At 42.2% G+C, this 19662-nt stretch overlaps 1 protein-coding gene across 2 annotated transcripts in view; it reads left to right on the top strand.

Moving 5' to 3' along the window:
* Ntm (neurotrimin) overlaps positions 1–19662 on the top strand; it is a 421328-nt gene that overhangs the window by 387821 nt on the left and 13845 nt on the right. For both annotated transcript variants that reach the window (XM_059267549.1, XM_059267550.1), the window contains exons 4-6: positions 13303–13437; positions 15367–15487; positions 18346–18497. In XM_059267549.1, coding sequence (XP_059123532.1) covers positions 13303–13437; positions 15367–15487; positions 18346–18497 — 408 coding nt within the window. The remainder of the gene's footprint in view (positions 1–13302; positions 13438–15366; positions 15488–18345; positions 18498–19662) is intronic.

Raw genomic sequence — 19662 nt, 5'->3', positions numbered from 1 at the left:
GAGTTCAGACCTTTAATACACATACAAACAAAAAGAAAGAGACAAAGAAAAATCTTTAAAGGTACATATCAGCTATTTTCTTAGAAATAAGAAAAGAAGGTTCTAAATAGTCCATGATGGCTATGTCAGCCATCTAAATCAGTCGGCTATTTCAATTACTCCAGCTTTGACTTTGGAATCACTTGGTGACTACAATGCGCTTAAAACTGTTGTACATGTAGAATAAATAAAAGATTCAGTTCTGTTGAAAAGTAGTACACAACAATGAAGCATTATTCTTGCACCACACAACAAACAGAAGCGTACACTGAGTAGAGACAAGGAAGGATGTGTGAGGGTCAAAACAAGGTTCCCAGAGCAGCGCTGTCCCACACAACTTTGAAGCCTGCATAGATGTTTAAAGTGGACAAAGGAGGTATTTGATTCCAGACACAGTGGGGGAGATTCAGACACACAGATTCATGTGCTGCCTCATATTTTTAGAATGCTGCTGGTGTGTCTGGTGCATTTGAGGAAAACACTGAGTGATAAACAAACCTGGAGAAGTGGGCAAGGGCCCAGAGGAGCTTCTGTATATCATGTCACTGAGTCTTGTCAAGTGGAGAAGGGATTTAAATGGCAATTAGATTGATTTCTACTATTGCCAATATTTTATCAATAATGAATTGGGTAATAATAGAATTAACAAATAAGCCAGAGTTACAGAGTTAGGTAGAGAAGATAATAAGGACTTAAATTAAGAGAAGAGTACTGATAAGGAAATTAATAGCACATCAGGATGCTCAGTGGGCAGGTGAGACTCCTCCACCAGGATTCCTTGATTGGAGGTGAGGAAGATGAGGAGTAAGGGAAGGCAATTCTGCCTCACCTCAGGAGAACTGGGATTTGGCAGAGCTGTGCACAAAGATGAGAGGAGGAAGGGAATCTAGGCTGTTAAGTCTGGGGAACGACAGATGGGCATTCCCCTGTAGTTATGAGCCTGGGGTTCAGCAGGCTCTTAAGTTGGAAAGCAGACACGGAAATCATGATTATAGCTAGGAATTTCCACTGGAGACTCGGGTTTTTCTAGGTGGAAATTACCTGGAGAGTGAAGACAGAAACAATGGAGGTGTGGGTGTTATCAGATGTCGTTGTTGAGTACCCACCCCAAGTTCTGTGTTTTTTTTCTTCTGACATTGATTGCCTCTTGCGTGCCAATCATTACTTCTATGCATTTCCACAAATTTTCTCATCTAATTCTCATATCTAATCTATAAGTAGTAAAAGGATATCTGCATTTTACTAAACATGGCAGTGAGATTTGATAACTCCCTCAAGGTCACCTAGTTCATAAAGGAATAGCTGTAAGCAGAAATCAATAACATCATACGTGTCTTGTTTTATTGTGTCATTTCTATCCAATATCCAGATGTGCATGCCCCTACCTTTAGGATTCATACAAAATAATAAGAAGTATAAGGGGAACATTAGTAATGTATCCCATAAAATAGTATATCAGACCTTCTGTTGTTTTCCCTACACTCTTCCTATTATAGATTCCATGTGGTTGAAAAACTCCACCTGTGTATATTGGAATTAATAACAAAATTGAGAGGAATTCACAAACAGATGGGCAGGGGGCCTGCACAGGCTGCAGGTAGCGCAGTTAGGTATGAAGTATCTGTGTTGGTGGCTAGGTTTTGACAACTGTTTGAAAACACACCCCCTTCTTTTCCTACTTGAAGACTATAATTATATATGACAAATACAAAGTTTTCAGTCATGTCTCCTTTTCTCTCTGGGCCCAAATGTTCCTTCTTCAGATCTTCTTCCTGCTTTTCTATGTCTATGTTCATGTGATTTGCTCAGTTATTATCCTCTGCCCATACATGGCTGGTTTGTATCCTCCCTATGCTGATTGCAAATATAGAGATCATATCTGCATCCCTAGCATTCAGAGCTCCTTGTCATTTCTCTTTCTGAATCTGATCGAAGGTCTCCCTGAGATTATCTCATGGATAGAGTGACACCACCCCAGCTTCTCTTCTCCACGCCTGCCCAAACAACCACCTCTTTGTAAGGCTTTCCTTGGTGAGCTCACTGATAAATGAACTTAAGGAGAGTCTGCAGTGTGATCTGCATTGGAGAATGCCGTTCCAAAACGAAAAGCCATGTCCACTATCTCCCACCTCAGCCTACACCCCACGACCTCCATGCATAGGGGCAGAGCCTCCCATTTCCCATCTCTTTCAATTCAGGTCTTGGTGGGCAAAGACTTTCCCCTTTCATGGGCACAGGAATTCCCAGATGTGTATGATTATTCATGCTCATAAAGGGTTTATAGATAAGCCACCTCCTTTCCTGTTCTCCACAAAATGTTTAAGAAAGCACACATATGGCTTGCTTTAGCCTTGCCATTGTGGTCTTCCTTTTGCCAGCTAGATTTTGAGGAGGTGTGTGCAGAACCAATGCAGATTTGGTTCTAAACCATCACATATGTGATATGAAGGAGCAAAACTATACAGATACAACGTTGGTCCCATCTTACCTGCTATCAGGCTCCCTTTTAGTCAAGGGTGGAATGGCCTGTTAGTGAAGGCATGCATATTTGCATGCATCTTTGTGTGTGTGTGTGTGTGTGTCTGTGTGTGTGTCTGTGTCTGTGTGTGTGTCTGTGTATGTGTCTATGTGTGCTTATCACTACATGTGCTTGTCACTACACATACACACATACACACACACACACACACACACACACACACACACACACACACACACACACATGCACAGCTGTTTCCTCAGGTACAAGCTCCTGGGCCAGAGTTCCCCACTTCTCTAATTAAAGAGATGCTCCACAAATTGTCTTGATAGCTAAATCCCAGATGCTCAGGTGCCAACCCTCATGCATCTAAGACTGCTGCAAGGTGGTGGGCAGGAAGACTGCTGCAAGGTGGTGGGCAGGAAGACTGCTGTGAGGCAGTGGGTAGGAAGACTGCTAGAAGTGGACCTCTTGCTAGGCATGCCCTCTCCTGGCCAGGAAGATCTTAACCCATCAGGAGTTTCTCAAATAAGTGGAATTTCCTTAAATGAATGTGGGCAAGCAATTCCAAAGCAGTTCAGTCCTTTATCTTTGTCAACACCACACCGACTCCTGTCTCAAGAGAGTGGGAAAGAAGCAAAGCAAACGCCTATAGCCTGAGATGGCATGGCACTGCTGCCTTCTATATTTATCCCCCATCAATGTCTTTCAGATCAAATTGGCTGAGTTTTACAAATCAAAAGCTGATTTATTTATTTATATTTTATTTATTTTCTAGCAGCCATCAGCTGCACTCCTGCAAATACTCAGGTTCCAGACATCACGCTGAGAACTCCAAGTATCCAGCTGTGTGCTTTGATTTTGATAGCATCACCCGTAATAGAAGGTCTACATGCAGAATTCAGCTGGCAGGTCCTCAAGCAGGGAGCACAGGAAGGGGACCTAGCCAACAGCCTAGTAGCCTCAGCAGCCTCACCTGCCCTGAAAACTGCCACCACTGTCATTAGGGAAAGTCCTGGCCTTTCCTAAAAAGTTCACAGGGACTGGCTCCAGGGAAGAATATAGAGGGCTCCTTGTCACAAATATTTTAGGTTGCAACTTCTTTTTTATATAGAGATAATTTATTCTCCCAAAATTCCCAGATCTGTACTAAAGAAATTTCTTTTTTCTTCTTTATACCTTAAAATATTACACTTTATATGTGCATATTCATAAATACTCAAATATATGCATACATTCACTTCTAAATATCAAATTAGTTTTAACATATGGAGGATCTATACTAGATTTGTTGCTGAGATATATGTACATATATGTTTACACATGCAATAGATAGTTGGTGCCAGTTCACATTTTTATCAAATTCATATTGCTTTATGATAAATCAGGTTAACAGATTAATTTTGTGAGTGCAGTTTGCATTTCTGTCACAAGCAGGGGTTCTGTTGAACAATGAAACTGTTTAGGGAATATCATCCTGTGTATACCCCATATATAAATGTAGCCTTGACTCAGATGAAGACCTCAGCCACAGTTAACATCTCTGCATCCAACAGAAAGGGAATTTGCAAGAATTGATGAGAGAAGCTTCCCAAGAATGAGAAGTGTCCATGTTAGCTAGAAATCAGAGAGTGGCACACAGGAATTGGCATGAAGACATTGAACTCCTAGCTTGCTGGTAACCAACAGTAACCTGTTGAAATACGTGTCCTCTTAAAGATGGAAGCCAGCCATTTAGAATGGTTTAGCCGATGTCACTTCCTAAAGTTTGATAGCAAAAGTAATTTTCTCACCAAGTCTTTACAGGCTTATTCCTCAGTTTGCTGCAGGATAAAATCAGTTTGAAACCTTCCAGAACATTTTCTATGAAAGACAGCTTTTAAATTTGCCCACTCTTGCAGAGATCATCAGATTCTCTTTTGTGTCAGCCCTCTGATCAAGATCTGGAGGAAAATTGTGTGTGTGTGTGTGTGTGTGTGTGTGTGTGTGTGTGTGTGTGTGTAAATATGTCTTTAACATTTTGTTCTTAGTTGTGAATTCAGAGATGTTTCTCAAGCCCTCGAGCAGGCTTACCTGGCATATGCAACTACATTTGATTTGTTTTTAAGAAGAAGTGATCCTCAGAAATTGTATTTCTTGTAAATCAAATCCTATTTTAAGTGAAAGGAGTAGAGATACTAATTAAAGGATATATTATGAATCCTTTGTAGAGTTTATTACATTCCTACCAGCAAAGATGATATCTGACCTTCTTTTCATTTCTTAGTCGAGATTTTCTTGTCTTGATTTTTTTTAATATTAAAAGGTGCCCAAACTTAGTTCAAATTACTAAAACCAGTGGGTGTGCTAGTTCCATTCACTGGGAGGACTGTCCATAGCTATGTACACATTTTACACCCACATTTCTCTTCCAGGTGGTACGATCTTCCCACCTTATGGAAGAGGGGTCTGACACACAAAGGAGCTGTCATCCAGATAGTCTATAGGGTGTAGGTTGCATCCAACCTCATGGCTGTTCACTTGCAGCCAGGAAGAACTGCTTATAGCCTCAGTATCTCTTCAATCGTTTTGTTCTGGCCTCATCCGAGACCCCCAGAAGCTGTTCTGCACCAAAGAGCAGAGCAAGCGGAGTTCCTGGGTTCACAGATGGGGTGATAAAATTCTTATAACCTAAAATAATAGTAATCCTGTTGTAAATTTTATCATACCCAAGAATAAATTTGTCAGGTGGACAGTGGAAGTTATTGGAGAGGATACAGCTGCCTCTTTGCTTGATATTTTTATGTTATATATACTATAAATCATTCATCACCAATACCATGTTTTGCAAACATGTTTAATGTTCGTAGTCTTGGCCTACTGCACCTATTTCAATGTGAATTATGTACACAGCCAGTTCGACCCTGTAATCATATCCAGCTGAGCATCAAAGGCCACAGACATGCCCCACTTCTGTGTTCTACATTGCAATGATTGGTGCTCTTGGATTCCAGGGCTACACTGGGTGCTCAGGCAGACCCTGACCCTGGAGACACAGTGGCACTATCTTCCTACTTACCTTTCATTTCTGGTTTTGATCACTTTCTTCATTCCCACCTTAAAATGCTCCTTCTAGCTTCTTGCAGTTGATACTCAGAACCTTCCCTCTACTGTAGTGTTTTCATGGACTTTCTCACCCAGTGCTGGAAAAGAACATGGCTTCCTCCAGTCTAAACACCACCTGTGCAGGCTCACTTACTGTCAAAGGTATGGATGCCAGCTCACTTGATTTTAAAGCAGATGTCCTAAAGCCCGGTCTGAGCTTTGCAAAAACACCCTGACGCAGACTGAGGCGTGGGAAGTATCAGTAGTTCAAATGCTTCTCTAGTCCTTGGCTGGCACTGCTAAATCCTGTGTTGGCATTAAATTTTTAAAATAATTCCTCTGAACTTCTGATGCTGGAATTCTGGCTTCTATATTTTTCCAGTTTCTGTGGTCCATTGATTTGATCTCAGCTGCTATACATACCGTAAAAATATTAAGCAAAGAGACAGCTGTATCCCCTGCAATAGCTACAGCTGTCCTCCTGACGAATTTATTCTTGGATATGATAAAAATTCTAACATGGTTGTTATTATTATCGGTTAAAAGAGTTTTAATGCCTAATCTGTGAACTCAGGCGCTTAGGTTGGTTCTGTCTTGCAGCAGGCCTTTGAGCTCAGTAACCAGGCTAGTGAGAAGCTCCCGTGGGGCTTTGCGAGGGGAAGATCATGTATCTAGCTTGATTCAGTCTTCTTCATTTTGGTGCTTTGGTTGTCACATTGCTTAATAAGGTAGATGTACTCCTGAAAAGTTGGCTGGAAAACATTACTTGTGAGATAATTCATGCCTACACATTGAGCTACAGTTTTAAATTAAGCACACTCCTCTGAGGAAATGATTGGCTGCAAGACTAGATATAAATTATACTAAACGCTTCAGAAGCCTTCTAAAGTCACATATTTAAAGAAAATCTTTTCCTAAAACACTAATCAGAATTACAGTTGTTTTTTTTTTAAGTCAGAAAATACAAATATCATACAAAAGACAAATGTTAGAAGTCACCCAGCCTTAGAGATAGAGCTACCTGAGGGCTGGGGAACCATGCGTAGTCCTGGGATTGTTTTGATTCAATTCAAACCTGTTGAGTTATTGGATCATTGCATGACTGTAAATGCTCAACCCAATCAATCATTGTATCAATAAGTGCTTGACAAATTTCAAATCAAGTAAACTAGTTTTCGAGATGCATTGAGAGCCAGAGATAACTATGACCTGGTCCCTATTGTTTAAGAAGTTCAACTACATGGAAAAAAAGAAAGACGCCAGAGAGTGTCCCATGGCTGTTGGAAAACAGCATTAGAGCTTCATGTTCAGTGTCTGTACAAAATAATTCCCAGGTAAGGCTGTGAAAAAAGTCCTCCACTCAGGAGACCCTGGTTCCCTACATATTGGTGGAGCCCACGTAGTTATGCCTTCACCAGTCCCTCTAGAGAATTCTCCTGCAGGATGTCTTTGTCTTAGCACACAAATGATAAGCTAATGGAACCACCAACGTTCCTTTAAACCCTTTAGATTCATTATTTTATTATTTCAAAGACTTTGAGTTCAGTTTGCAGCAGGGATGGAGAATATTCAGAGACATCAACAACAGAAAATAAAGGGCATATGCTAATGCCCCTGGGATGCTGCACAAGATACAAAAATCTAGGTGTAACAAACAATCTCATTTTATTATCTCACAGTTATGTGAGACTTGACACATGAATCAAGGCCTTGGTTAGTTTAGGGCTTTCTCAAACAACTGCGGGAAGGGCCATCCTCTGTTCCCCTTTCTTTAGCGTCTTTTGGCAATCCTTGGCATGGCCTAGCTCAGGGAAGCTTCATACCTGTCGCTGTGCCATCTTCTTCCCATATGCCTTAATACTGCCACCCTAGCACTGTGTCTCAGCTTAATTACTTTCTAAATTCTTCATGTCCAGGCAAGGGGTGGTGGCTCATGCATGTGATCCCAGCACTGGAGGGACTAAGTTAGGAGGGTTGCCACAGTTTGAGGCCAGTCTACAATACAAAGTGAAAACCTCCCTCCAAACAATGGAAAGAAGGGAGCAAAAGAAGGAGACCCCAAGTACAGTAATGTTTGACTGATAATTCGGTCTTAAGCATACCATTTTGGGGAGTGAGGGATAGTTCGTCTCAAATTATAGAATTTTCATGGACAAATTAGAATTTGAAATAGAGGTGTGATGTGAGTGAGCTAGGTTAATAGGTGACAAGAGCAGTCTAGGAAGATGGGATCATCATATGTGTCTAAGACGAAAAGCAGCAGAGCTTGATTATACTCACAGTAGGAGAGGCCTACAGGACGGCTCCATGGATAAAGTTCTTGTCACATGAACATGAGGAATGGAGTTTGTATCTCTGACACTCACATAAAATCTTGACAACTCTGGTAGGCAGAGAAAAGGGATCCCTGAAACTAGATGGCTACCTGGGCATCTGGGATATGCAAACTCTGGTTTTCTTGAGAGACCTAGCCACAATACATATGGGGGAGGATGATTGAGGAAGACATCTGCCATCAACTTCTGACCCCTACACACTTGTACACAACACACGTACACATTCCTCCACTCAGATCTCTCTCTCTCTCTCTCTCTCTCTCTCTCTCTCTCTCTCTCTCTCTCTCACACACACACACACACACACACACACACACACACACACACAACTTTAATAAAAGTGCTCTAGTGCTATGCAGGCCTGGAGAGATGGCTCAGCAGTTAAGAGCATGTACTGCTCTTACATAGGACCCAGTTTCAGTTCCCAGCACCACATTTGTTGGTACACCTGGAAATCCAGTTCCAATAGAACTGACACACTCTTCTGGACTTTATGGGTACCAGCATTCTTGTATGCACATGCTCACCTCATCTACAGACAATTAAAATAAAACAAAATAAAATTTTAAAAATCATGATAGCATTAGGGGATGGATTGTGGGAGTCTAGCTCCGACCTGCTCCCACCTCACAAAGGGTTCTTGGGTGGAGGAGAAAGGAATGAGAAAATATTATATGACAGTGAGGAGAAAGACAGAGACACAGACTAGCTTCGGGGGCCTAGATCAATACCCAACAGCCCAGAGCTTCATTCAAAAGGTCTTTTTACAATGCACCAAGGGGGAGAGGCAGAAAACTTCCTCCTTGCAAGATCAAAGCAATAAGGTACAGCCAAGTGTAGACCCTTCCAGACACCTGGTAAACATGTCCGTGGCCAAATCATCACCTTATGCAGCCCTGCTGGGTAAAGCAAGTCCCGATTCTCTGACCCTGAGTAAGTTCTCACTAGGAAACCTCTGTGGGTATCCACAATGGATGATGGCAATGATTAGAGTGACCGGTACCTATGGAGAGCTGATCCCAGGCCTCTCACTCTCCCCACAGCAACCGCCTCTCACAGCAGCGCTGCAAGTGCATGGTAGTGTTCTGGGTTGTTCCGAAGAACTGGTAGTGCAGAGAAGTTAGCAGACTCACCATATCATGAATCTAGATGGTCGAGAATTAGTTTTGTGTGACTCAAAACTTCTATTCTTTACAAAGGCGGTCTGTCACTTTCTTCTGCACACCAACGCAAGATAAACTCTGGTGTGTAATGGGCTCCTTTGGGGAGGGGCTGCTTTTATAGTAAGGCACAGGCATATGTATGATGTTAAAGAAAACAGGGATCCACTTGTGGTGTCTGAAGAGTTGTGCCATGAAGAGGGAGATATTTTAGGATGAAGAGTGTCATTTTCACCCGAGGATGCATTTTCTTTAGAAGAGAAAGCCAACTTATAGATGAGTAGTTATTGATCATGAAGAGACTCTTTCCACGGGCTTTTATCAAGCGGCTTGCCACTTTCCGTCTTAAGATGGCTGTAGCAATTTAGAAAATGTGCTCAGTTAAACTGTTTTTGTTTTTCCCCCTCCTGGATTCTTTCTAAGTTCTTCATGCTAGCAATAAATCACTGATCAATTCACCGCCAGAGTGCAAATGCTGTTATAAGAAACCTTGATTTTTGTTTTTACATGCTAAAACTTTGTCTTTTGGTTTAGTGTGCTCTGTTCATTTGTTTAAGTAGCACCAGTAGGTACATCACTTCTGGTGCTGCAGAGTTTAGCTTACTGTGAGTGTGATTTTCACCTTTCTCCCATTTTTTTCCACTTAGACCCTAGTAAAGAAAACTTCCTACTAAGAGAAAGCTGAAAACAATGAGAAGTAAAATTTATAAAGCTCTTTAACAGAGATGAACAACTTTTCATTGGCCTTGCTTAGTCAGAAAAATGTATATTCTGGGAATCAATGAAATTATGTGGGTTCTTTATTGTTTCTCACTTTGTCTGAGGACTTATGATGGTAAAATAAAGTCTCATTGGCTTCTGTATGACTTACATATACTAAATATTTGGATCAGTAAAGAGCATATGCCTCCCCAAATCCTAAGCCATCTGCTTCCTTCCTTATACACCACCTGGCAAGAATAGATGAATTTTCATGATCATTCATACTCCCACATTTTTACAGACTACTTGATGAGTTTTCAATGTCAATGACCATTTACTAGCCTGCACATCAGCTCATGACTGCACTCCTTCCAAATGTTCTTCCTTTTGGATGTCCACTGAGTAAGTTAATCACAATTCAGCTTCTGCAAATCTCAGTGTGATCACAACAAACATCTGGATCATAGATCTGGATCAAAAACAAAAAAAAAAAAACAAACAAAAAACAAAAACAAAAACAAACAAAAAAACACACACACAGACTTCAATTAGAGAAAGCAAGTGCCCAGAAGAACGCATCCCTTCTTGTTCCTCTGTCTTGGTGGTGGACTACCTGGCCCTAAGAGACCTGAGGTCCCACCAATCTTTGCAATGGCACTGGAGCTCAGTCCAGAAACAGCTGTCCAAAGCTAATTTATTTCCTAATGCTGAGGCACTGTTAATTTATAAATTACACTGGTAATTTGAGCTATTATTAATTTCAGATGGTGTAGGGCAAGCCTAATTAAAATATGACACCAATTGCCACACATATGTACCAAGGACTACCATTTAAAATTAATGGGAATATTAAGTGTGACACTGGTCTCTGAGATGCTTTGCACAGTAATTATAGCACTCTGGCGCGAAAAGATCTGACAAATGTTGGCCTGCAGTTGGTAGTAAATAAACAACAGCCATGTAAGAGGAATCACAATTTCTTCACTAGAATCCCTTCTCATTTCCTCTAGCCTTCCTCAGACCAAGGTCCTAAAGAGTGTGTTAATCTGAAACCATAATACTGACTCAGAAATTTCTTCTAGAAACTGTGAGTCTTTGAGGATTCCAGTTGACGGTCTTCTGTTTTCTATTTAATCAGTATACCCTTGTTCCTTCTTGTGAATTAAATGTTTTTCATAGTTGTTGGTGTTTTTTTTTTTCCATAAGAGATGCTGGCACTTCTTTTCCCTTTCAAAGTGAATAGAAGGAAGAAAGTCTTGGGACCCATGCAGTACAGATTGCATAAGCCTAAATATATGTAAATGAGTGCTCTGGGTTGGTATGATGTTGCTGGATGGTTGCACAAACTTAGTATCTTAGGGTTTTTATTGCTGTGAAGAGACACCATGACCATGGCTATGCTTATAAAAGAAACATATAATCAGGGTAGCTTGCTTACAGTTTCAGAGGTTCTATCCATTATTATCATGATGGGGAGCATGGTGGCATGCAGGCAGATGTGGTGCTAGAGCTGAGTGGGAGTGTTACATCTTGCAGGCAACAGGTTGTTGACTGATAGTCACACTGAGGGAAGCTTGAGCAAAAAAAAAACCCTCAAAGCCCACCCCCAAGCATGGCTAAAATTTGCAGGATGGTGGACAGTAATGGCTTTTTCTTACAACATAATGGGATATGTTTATTTTTCTCTTATTGTTGCCACTGTTGCTATTGTTACTGTTGACATGTCAAGAATGAGGACAGCACTGTCATATACAGCTACAGCTTACATGCCATGCACATCCTTCTTTGTGTTGTGCTAACTTCTTGGTCATTGGTTTCATGTTCTGGGTTAACGGAATCATGTGACATTGTGGAGGGCTTTTATGACCTACATTCCAAAGTCCCTGTTCCATTTCTAGGGCTGTCCATGTGAATGCAGCTTCATCCCACCTCCCTCTGAGCTTCTCTAAAACTTTTAGGATTAACTGCATTACCAGGTGGGCAGTACATGCAAGTTTCCACATGCTTTCATGAGTGCCGTGTTCTTTTTATTTGTGGCTCTCAGTAATTCCATGAGATATCGGGGCTGTTTTGTGTGTTACACTGGAAAATCGATTCTCCATTTCTGGGGACAATCCCAATTTCAGTCTGTTGTCCCAGAATTAACCACAATGCCCCCTGCTGCTGCTCATGTTTCATAGTATCTTATTGTACGGTATCATCATCCTCACCATCCTCATTAAACAGTTAAGGAAGGATAATCTCAGAAGGTAAAGAACATTTTCCTTCTTTATTTGAAACTTTATAGTAAACTAAGACAAGGGTAGCTTTGAGACAGAGTTTGGAAATTTATTCTCTAAGTGTCTTGGGCTTATCCAGGTGTGATGACACATGCTTGTCATCTTAGCAGTAGGGAGGTGGAGACAAGTTCAGGTGTGCAAGGTCTAGGCAACTTAGTGAGCCTGAGGCCAGCCTTGGGTATTGGAGACTATGTCTGAAAGAGTAAGAGCATGGGGAAGGTTTAGTCTTTTCATAACTGAATGCTCATGACTATATATCATGTGTGGAATGTGGTCTTGGATATGGTCTTACTATTATTAGTGATTTTTCACTAGAGGTATGAAATCAGATTTCTGAATGTTTAAGTGACAGGGAAAGATTTGTAGTCATGAATGCTTACTCTTCTCTTCCTGCTCATCCTTGTGTTTGACATCACATGTGTGGTCTTCACGTTGATTTGTTCTTTGGGTTTTATGCCTATGAGTTCCAGGAGATCAATGTCTGGAAAATTGATATCTGCCTGTTTGTCTGTCTAATATGAAAATAAAGGTGTTCTCATTGTATATGTTTCACTGCTGATGTGTCTCATGTATAAGGGAGTGTGTGTGTGTGTGTGTGTGTGTGTGTGTGTGTGTGTGTGTGTGTGTATAAAACCATTCTGGAGTATCCTCAATTGACTCATGTCCAGGATTGTATTATGCAGCTCAGCATCCGAGACTCACTTTAAATGGTGCCTGGAGGTCAGAAAGAGTTAAGGTGCCTGCTCCAATCCCAGAGCTGAACCATGTGGTGAGATCCCAGCAGTGTAAATGTCAAAATTATTGATCACTTATGAAGAACCAGTTAATTCTCTCCATACATGAGTTCAGTGGGAGCACAAACACCACAGCTAGAACACTGGGGAGCCAAGGAAAAGAGGGTGTGAATTGGGGGTGGGGGTCAGAAATAGGGAAGAGAGAATCTGTAGAGTTCCTAAGGATTTGAGCTGACACAAGAACAGTTCTCCAGATGTAACCAGCTCCTATTTTGTTCTCTCTCTCTCTCTCTCTCTCTCTCTCTCTCTCTCTCTCTCTCTCTCTCTCTCTCTCTCTCTTTCTGGAGCTGAGGACTGAACCCAGGGCCCATACTTGGTAGGCAAGTGCTCTACCACTGAGCTAAATCCCCAACCCCTCTACTGTGTTTTCCAATGAGTGTCTTTGGTCTTTTCCCCCCAGTTTACTATACTGCACTCTTTTTCCTGCAGCTGTCGGCTTTGTGAGTGAAGATGAGTACCTGGAAATTCAGGGCATCACTCGGGAGCAGTCAGGGGACTACGAGTGCAGTGCTTCCAATGATGTGGCGGCACCAGTGGTACGGAGAGTGAAGGTCACCGTGAACTGTGAGTGGCCTTGCCAGCCCCCACCCCATGTGTGTGTGAGGCTGGCCTCTTATCAAGACTGCAGCTATAAACCAGCCTTCAGAGCGACAGAGAAGACCCAGGGTCACTTTCTGTTCTCTGCTTCCAAGAGCTAAGAAGCCAAAATCATGTTTTATTTTCTTTTTTTTCCACGGATCTAGTGTCACCCTTCTTTTTGAAAGCAGCTGACAGTAACTTTATAGAACACCAAACTTTCATACATAGCTCGCAAATCAATAAATGGCACTGGATAACTGCTTCATATAAATGTATTTCAAAAAAGTTTTCCTGTACTTTATTCATGTGACACGGTGACAACCTTCCCAGTCAGATACTTTCAGTGGGGCAGAGAAACCTGAGCTAGAATAAATACCACCCCTGTGTGTGTAATATTTTTGTATCTCTTTGTATCTCATGCGTTTGTAATGAAGATGTTCATGAATACAGACTACTGATTACATACGTAATTTATAGTAGTATATACAGATGCAGGTTTTAGAGGGTATATCTCAAAATTTTATTTTTTAACTAATAGATGCAAAATTCAAAACATTTGAAGGCCAGTGCTGTGAAAACTTCATTCTCACTTTGTGAGCCTTTTGAACTCTCCCTGACATTGATCTACCTGGATTTTCTTCTACCAATTCCCCACTCTTTTCCCTCTGGGTTCCTTGTTATGTGCATTGACTTGACTCCCTATGGCTTGTGGAAGGTTTTTGCTTGTCACAGAATATAACTCAAGTCCTAGACCAGCAGCCCAGAAGCTTCTGCCCTTCAACATGGGCAGGGTGGGGGAGGGGAAGGATACTGTGCATAGACTAATGCTTGGTGTTTACTGTTTGGATTTGTGCTCCAGTTTGAATCTAGATAGAATGAAACACTTTAAGTAGTAAAGGCAAAACAATGCTACCCTGTTTTCCTATTACTGAAACTCTATTTTTAAGGGAACTTAAGATGATTTGCAATTGTTGACAATGAATGTAAGTTGTAAAACAAAAGTGGGAGCAAAGGAAAAAATGTAGCATGGAAATTAGTAAAAGGGGGGACTCAACCTGTGAAATACGAAGCAAAAAGCAGCAGGCTGCTGGGTTCACATCTAGAATCTGCCTTTACAATTAATGCAAAGGAAATGTCACAGGCTCTAAGATGTACATCATCCAGAAGACAAAAGCAGGTGCTTTTCTGAGGAAAAATCTTGCTTCTCCTGGTGTGGTGAGCCCAGAGAAAATCCTCTCCACTGTCAGATACAGTCAACACATCCTGTACAATGCCCTGGCATCCAACAGAACAGTAATTTTAGAGTGGGTGTTGTATAACACCCACCAGTGCAGACGGCTGGAATGCCACAGGTAGCTGAATGCAAACTTCAAATGAATGCAGACCAAGCAAAGAGGTCTAGTTTAGCACAGGATCCATTTCAGAAGGCCCACGGGAAGGACTGGTCTGTACATCCTTCAGGCAATTCTCCATGAATATTATTAGTTATAAGTGAGTCTTAGATGGGAATTGAATAGCTTGAAGTCCTACACTTTTGCAAGACCTGGTGTGCAGAAATTCTATGAGGATGATTAAAGGTGCTGACTGCCATCCCGTGGAGTGTAAGGCTGATGGGTGGGTGTCAGCCTATGAAAGTTAAAAGGCTTAAACAGGCACTGTGCCTCAAGAGCTCACCACTCCACCTCAGCACAGAGAGGAGAGGCAATGCATGCTGAAAGACAATGTCTTCCTTTAGAATGGCACTGAGACCATTTTCATTCTTGGGAACCGTCCATGCAACAGTTTGGTGATGCAGATAAGCAGAGTAGGGCAGAGACTATGAAGCAAAATTCATGAATGAGGCCGTTTGTTTTTGTTTCTGTTTTTCATTTTCAAAAATACCCTTAAATGGCACGGACCATCTTCTTCCTGCAGACCCACCATACATCTCAGAAGCTAAGGGCACAGGTGTCCCCGTGGGACAGAAGGGGACGCTGCAGTGTGAAGCCTCAGCAGTCCCTTCAGCAGAATTCCAGTGGTTCAAGGATGACAAGAGGTACGATGTTCGGTCCTCCCCTCCTTATTAACCTCCCTTCCAGACTCCTGATAGCAGATCGTCGCAATCTAATCTCTGGAAATCCTCTCCCGACATCCAATGGAGGTACGATGTGTAAACAAGCTTTTTCTAAATTAAGGAAAGTTCAGCCAGGCTTTCAATGTCATCTTCAGTGTTATCACTTGCCAGCTACTGGGCCTTAAAGGTGATATAATTTAGCCAGGCAAAAATCAGAAAATAAAAGCCATCAACAACAGTGTGAGCCCTATGGTTTTTTTTAGAGGCTATGAAAACAACATGTTCTGCAGGAAGCTATTTTTAACATTTTCTCAGACCTAAGAAATTCTATCTGCCTCTGGGAGGGACTCTCAAGTTGCCTGCCCATCATAGGTCTCCACATCCCTCCCTGAGGTTATCAGTACCGCTGAGTACGAGTCCATGACCCTCTTGTACCCTCCCTTTGTGTACAAGTTGTCCTTTTTCTGTAGGAGAAAAGAATTAGGACTGTTCCCTTTCCTTCCCATTGTCGCAGCCGTCACAGGGACATTTGTTGTGAGTCAGTGAAGATGATCATTTCGAGGAGTTATCAAATTGCATGTCAGCACAGGGGTCAGCGGCTCAGCACAGCCAGGCAATATGACAATTACCACTATCAAAGAGCTATTTGAAGGTGAATGAACAGCAACTAAATGTGTAAGCCCTGTCTGTGTTCAAAATATTTTCATAAAAGTAGAGGCGGCAGAGCTGGAGGTGTGACAAAGTCCTGTGAGATCTGTGGAGAGATGAGCAAAGATTGGAAGAGGCTGAGTATGGAAAACCACAGAGTGGGAGAAGGCCAGGGGAGACATCCTAGCAAAGTGTTGTCGTACTGCAGAGGTTGTGTTTACTACACTATTTTCTTCCCTCATGCAGTCACCAAGGCCTTAAGTGTCTCCTAGTTCCTCCGCCAACAAACTAAATTTTATTTAGAACCCAGTCACATCATCATAAAAATCCACATCCAGTGAGGGACACGTCCTGGCAGCCTCTAGTAAGGTGTGGTGTAGGCAGCCACCCAGCCACCACCGTTTTATCAGTGGAAGAACTGACACAGGAAGAGGTGGACAAACTCACTGAGGCAAGAAATAGAGCTGGCTGCTTCTTTCATTCAAGAAATCAGAAATCCTTCTTTCACACCACATTTCTTACTATAATAAAGAGAAACTGAGGCTGAGAGTTCCAGGATCTAGACACCCCACATATCACACACATCACACACACATACACACACACACACACACACACACACACACACACACACACACACACCACACATGCCTCTGTTTCTGAACGACGTCTAAGTCTCAGTGAAAATTAATCTACTGTACTCTATTATTCAAAATTCTTGGTAGAAAAAATTTAGAAACAAAATATAACAGAACAATGAGGTCTCAACATGTATGAAGAAAAGGAGACAAAAATGTGTATTGAGACAAAGGAAGGGAGAGCTGTCTTTTTGCACAGCACCAGTCCAGGTGGGGGCCACCATCTATGTCATCATTTACTCCAAAGAGAAAGGGAGACAGTGCCCCAGTGCTTGCTCAGAAGCCCTGGTTCGGGCAGCTTAGTGGCCCCTTTAAGACCCTTTCATAGCTGCCTCTTTGCTCCTTCCCATTGATTTTCCTATGTTCATTCACTCTTTTGCCCATGTATTCATTTCTGGTGTTCTCCCATTGAGTAAGTTTCTCTGTCCTTCCAGCAACCAGCATGCCAAGAACATTTCTCCCCCGTGGTCCTTGCCACAGCTTTTCTTCTTTGTGCCACTGAGGCTACAAAGCATCCGTGGTCTCAGCTCTTAGAGGGCATATGACATCTGTCACAGTAAATGACAACTAAAGCCCATTTCACTTTCACTGACATGAGCAGAATTCAGCAATAAAGAGAAGAGTCTTAGGTGGGGACAAGCAGGTGTTCAGATATCTTTGGGGGCTTCACCCTGCTGCTGCATTCACTTCCTTGTCCTCTGTCTGCTGTCAGTCAAAGGGAGAGGAGATGGAATTGTACTCTTAGAAAACCCTGCCCAGCTAACAGGGACAGTAGCCACTGAAAGGTCTCCAGCTTCATTAAGAAACCTAAGGCCTATAGCAGTAGAAAGTGGAGGATCCTTGAATGCCTGAGGAGGGGAATGTGTGTCATCTTGGGAGTGTAAAGTGATGCAGAACTCTGCTGGCCACCCTGCACTGTGTTTAGTCTCTTCCCACCATGGAGCCAAAATCCAATTCACAGCTTGGTTCTGATGTGAAGACATCTTCCCTTATGGAGAATACTGCCAGACTAGGAATGCCACACCCATACTAGCTCACAGAAGCATCCTCGTGGTGGGTTGCAGAGCCTTGGACAGCATCCCTTACAAGATTCACTTCTATATAATGTTGGAGATAGAACAGTGGCCTCGGTTCTCAGAGCAGAGTGCTTCATTCCATCCCACAGAGCCAAAGGGCATTTCAGTGAGGACGGTGGCTTACACCAGTTCACTGCCCTTAGTTTTTGAGAAAGGAAGACACACACAGGAAAATCTCTGTACTACAAAGCAAAAGGAGTCCCGCCAGCCCATCAGCTGACTTCTCCAGAAGCTAACATGGCCAGGGAAGATTGTTCCAGACTGATCCCAAGATATTCTGTCCTGATTGCTCTTCCCAAATCCTGTGGAAACATATAGTTCTGTTAAGAAGAATGAATAATTATCATGATGGTATCATGGTGGGGGGATGAGGATATCATTAATTCTAGACTCTAAGTCCATCCTATGGGAGAAATTGACAGTGTGTTTTTTTCCCTCCCCCCCTCCCTCTTCCCTTTTCTGTTGCTTTTTTGCCTAGACTGGTTGAAGGAAAGAAGGGAGTCAAAGTGGAAAACAGACCTTTCCTCTCAAAGCTTATCTTTTTCAACGTCTCTGAACACGACTACGGGAACTACACGTGTGTGGCCTCCAACAAGTTGGGCCATACCAATGCCAGCATCATGCTATTTGGTGAGACTCTGCCCTGAGATGGGTAACAAGGCAGTGTGAAGTGAGGAAGTGTTGACAGAGGGAAAGAGAGGATGGAGGAAAAGAAAAGAATTGGAAGTAAGCAAGGTACAGCAAGTGAAAGAATAAGAAAGGGAAAAGAGAGAGAGAGAGAGAGAGAAACTCATACATGTAAGAACATAGGTATCAGAAGTGGGAATGATGGAAAAAAAGGAATGTTCATTTACCTAAAATGATGAAAGTCCTGAAACGAGAGAAAAGGGTAGCTTTTAGATGCCAAAAATGACATTTTCCCCTCAGTGATGTCTCCAGAACTGACTCAGAGATTATAATTGGACAAAATAGTTAAGATCTCAGAGAGGAGCTTTTACAGCTTCAGTCCTTCGCCCACTGGGCTAAATAATATGTTCCCTTTTCTGAAACTTTTCCAGCCATTGGCACATAAGAAAATATGAATGACATTCATAAGAGCCGAATCACAGTCCTTGGAATCCTTAATAATATTCATTTCAGAGATGGGCAGATAAAGAAGACAGAAAATGGGATTTTTCCAAGTTCTCTATTTGTGTCAATGGCTGGTAAAGACATTTGCCCATCCTTGCCATCATCTTGAAGATCTCATATCATTGTTCATGCACCAGTTCCTTAACTCTTTATTGAGGGACTAAGTTTATAAAGCAGTTTTTTTTTTTCTGCCCTCGTTTCATACCTAGCCACTGTATTTGTGGCAGAAGCAGTCAGCAAGCTTTGTGGAAAGCACTGTATGTCTACACCCTGTGAGCAATGTCTACCCAGGAGTGAGCACACATGCCTGTCTACCATCAGGAAGGACTTCAGATGTCTGTCAATGGCTTTAAAGCCTTAATGTGTTCAGACACCTTCTACGGGCCATAGGATTCATCTCTGGTTGTCGTTTGAGCACATTTCTCCATACCTCACCACGTTCAATGACTGTCAGATTTCCCAATCAGTTTCTCCCATTCCCTGTGTTAAAGATACACCTGAATGTGGTAGGAAGGGAAAAGAAAGATTTGAACATGCACTCTTGTTAGAGAACTCCTAGGCAATCTCACATCCTCAAGGGCTCCACTCTTCATTCTACCCCTGCCACATATCCTTGGTGCTAACAACACACACTCTGTGGTACCATTTCTGTTTCCCAATTACA

The sequence above is a fragment of the Peromyscus eremicus genome, chromosome 7, assembly GCF_949786415.1.
Source record: "Peromyscus eremicus chromosome 7, PerEre_H2_v1, whole genome shotgun sequence".
NCBI lineage: Eukaryota > Metazoa > Chordata > Mammalia > Rodentia > Cricetidae > Peromyscus > Peromyscus eremicus.
Note: the sequence above shows the minus strand (reverse complement) of the source record. Positions and strands in the feature narration are given on the sequence as shown.